The sequence below is a fragment of the Priapulus caudatus genome, unplaced genomic scaffold (genome assembly GCF_000485595.1).
Source record: "Priapulus caudatus unplaced genomic scaffold, Priapulus_caudatus-5.0.1 Scaffold213, whole genome shotgun sequence".
NCBI classification, from domain to species: domain Eukaryota; kingdom Metazoa; phylum Priapulida; class Priapulimorpha; order Priapulimorphida; family Priapulidae; genus Priapulus; species Priapulus caudatus.
Genome location: NW_014577274.1, coordinates 101,487 through 102,292, shown reverse-complemented (window position 1 = coordinate 102,292; position 806 = coordinate 101,487). Strand labels below are relative to the sequence as shown.

General features: G+C 37.5%; 1 protein-coding gene across 2 annotated transcripts in view; it reads left to right on the top strand.

The window, feature by feature from the left end:
- LOC106807418 (protein unc-79 homolog) overlaps positions 1 to 806 on the top strand; it is a 27,400-nt gene continuing 26,594 nt past the window's right edge. For both annotated transcript variants that reach the window (XM_014809742.1, XM_014809741.1), the window contains exons 1-2: positions 1 to 110; positions 301 to 383. In XM_014809742.1, coding sequence (XP_014665228.1) covers positions 20 to 110; positions 301 to 383 — 174 coding nt within the window. In that variant the 5' untranslated portion in view covers positions 1 to 19. The remainder of the gene's footprint in view (positions 111 to 300; positions 384 to 806) is intronic.

Here is an 806-nt window from a genome sequence, read left to right as displayed (position 1 = left end):
GAGTATTCCTGGAAACTGTATGTCAGTGGCCAGTCAGTGTCTGAGAACAGTGCTACATCAGATGTCATCCTTTGGCATCTTTTTGCAGCTGTTCCAAAGCAGCTGCGAAGGTTTGTCCACACATCCAAATAAAGCATCACAAGTGCCAGATATATATACACTGCATACATCATTACTGTCTCTGTTACTGTCTGGCACAGTGGTGCCTTTTACTTTGTATTAAACGACCTTGCTACACTATTTCTTTCATTGCTTGACTGTTAAGCTGTAGGCTCACGTGTATGTTTTCTATGGTTTCAGATGAATTTTTCCAAACAATATGTGGAGTGCTTGCTGATTTTAACGAGCTAAACCAGTGGGCACCATTAGTTAATCTTCTGGAGGTACGTTACAAGTTTCAGTACCTTTTATACAGGAAAGGAAATGTTCAGAGAACTATAGTAGGTGTTTCCTGGTAGATTTCCAATGAGTCATCAATCGTGATTTTGATTTTAAAATTTTGATATTTCTTGACTATATATAGGGTGATACCTAATTGCACAAATCGTTTAACTCTGTCTTGTTGGGATTATGATATTGCTGTAACTATAATTTATGCATGCACTGATTTCAAAACAATTTAATATGCTCTTATTTCTGTAAGCAAGCTGTAAAGTATAAACCTTTTTCATCATTAGCTCGCCTTGACATCGTCAAGATGAGCCATTACCATGGGGTGTCGTCCGTCCGTCCGGTTGATATTTTTTTTAAATTATGCAAATTAGGTAGATTTTGGCAATTTCACTATGCATTTCAGTGTCTGCCTA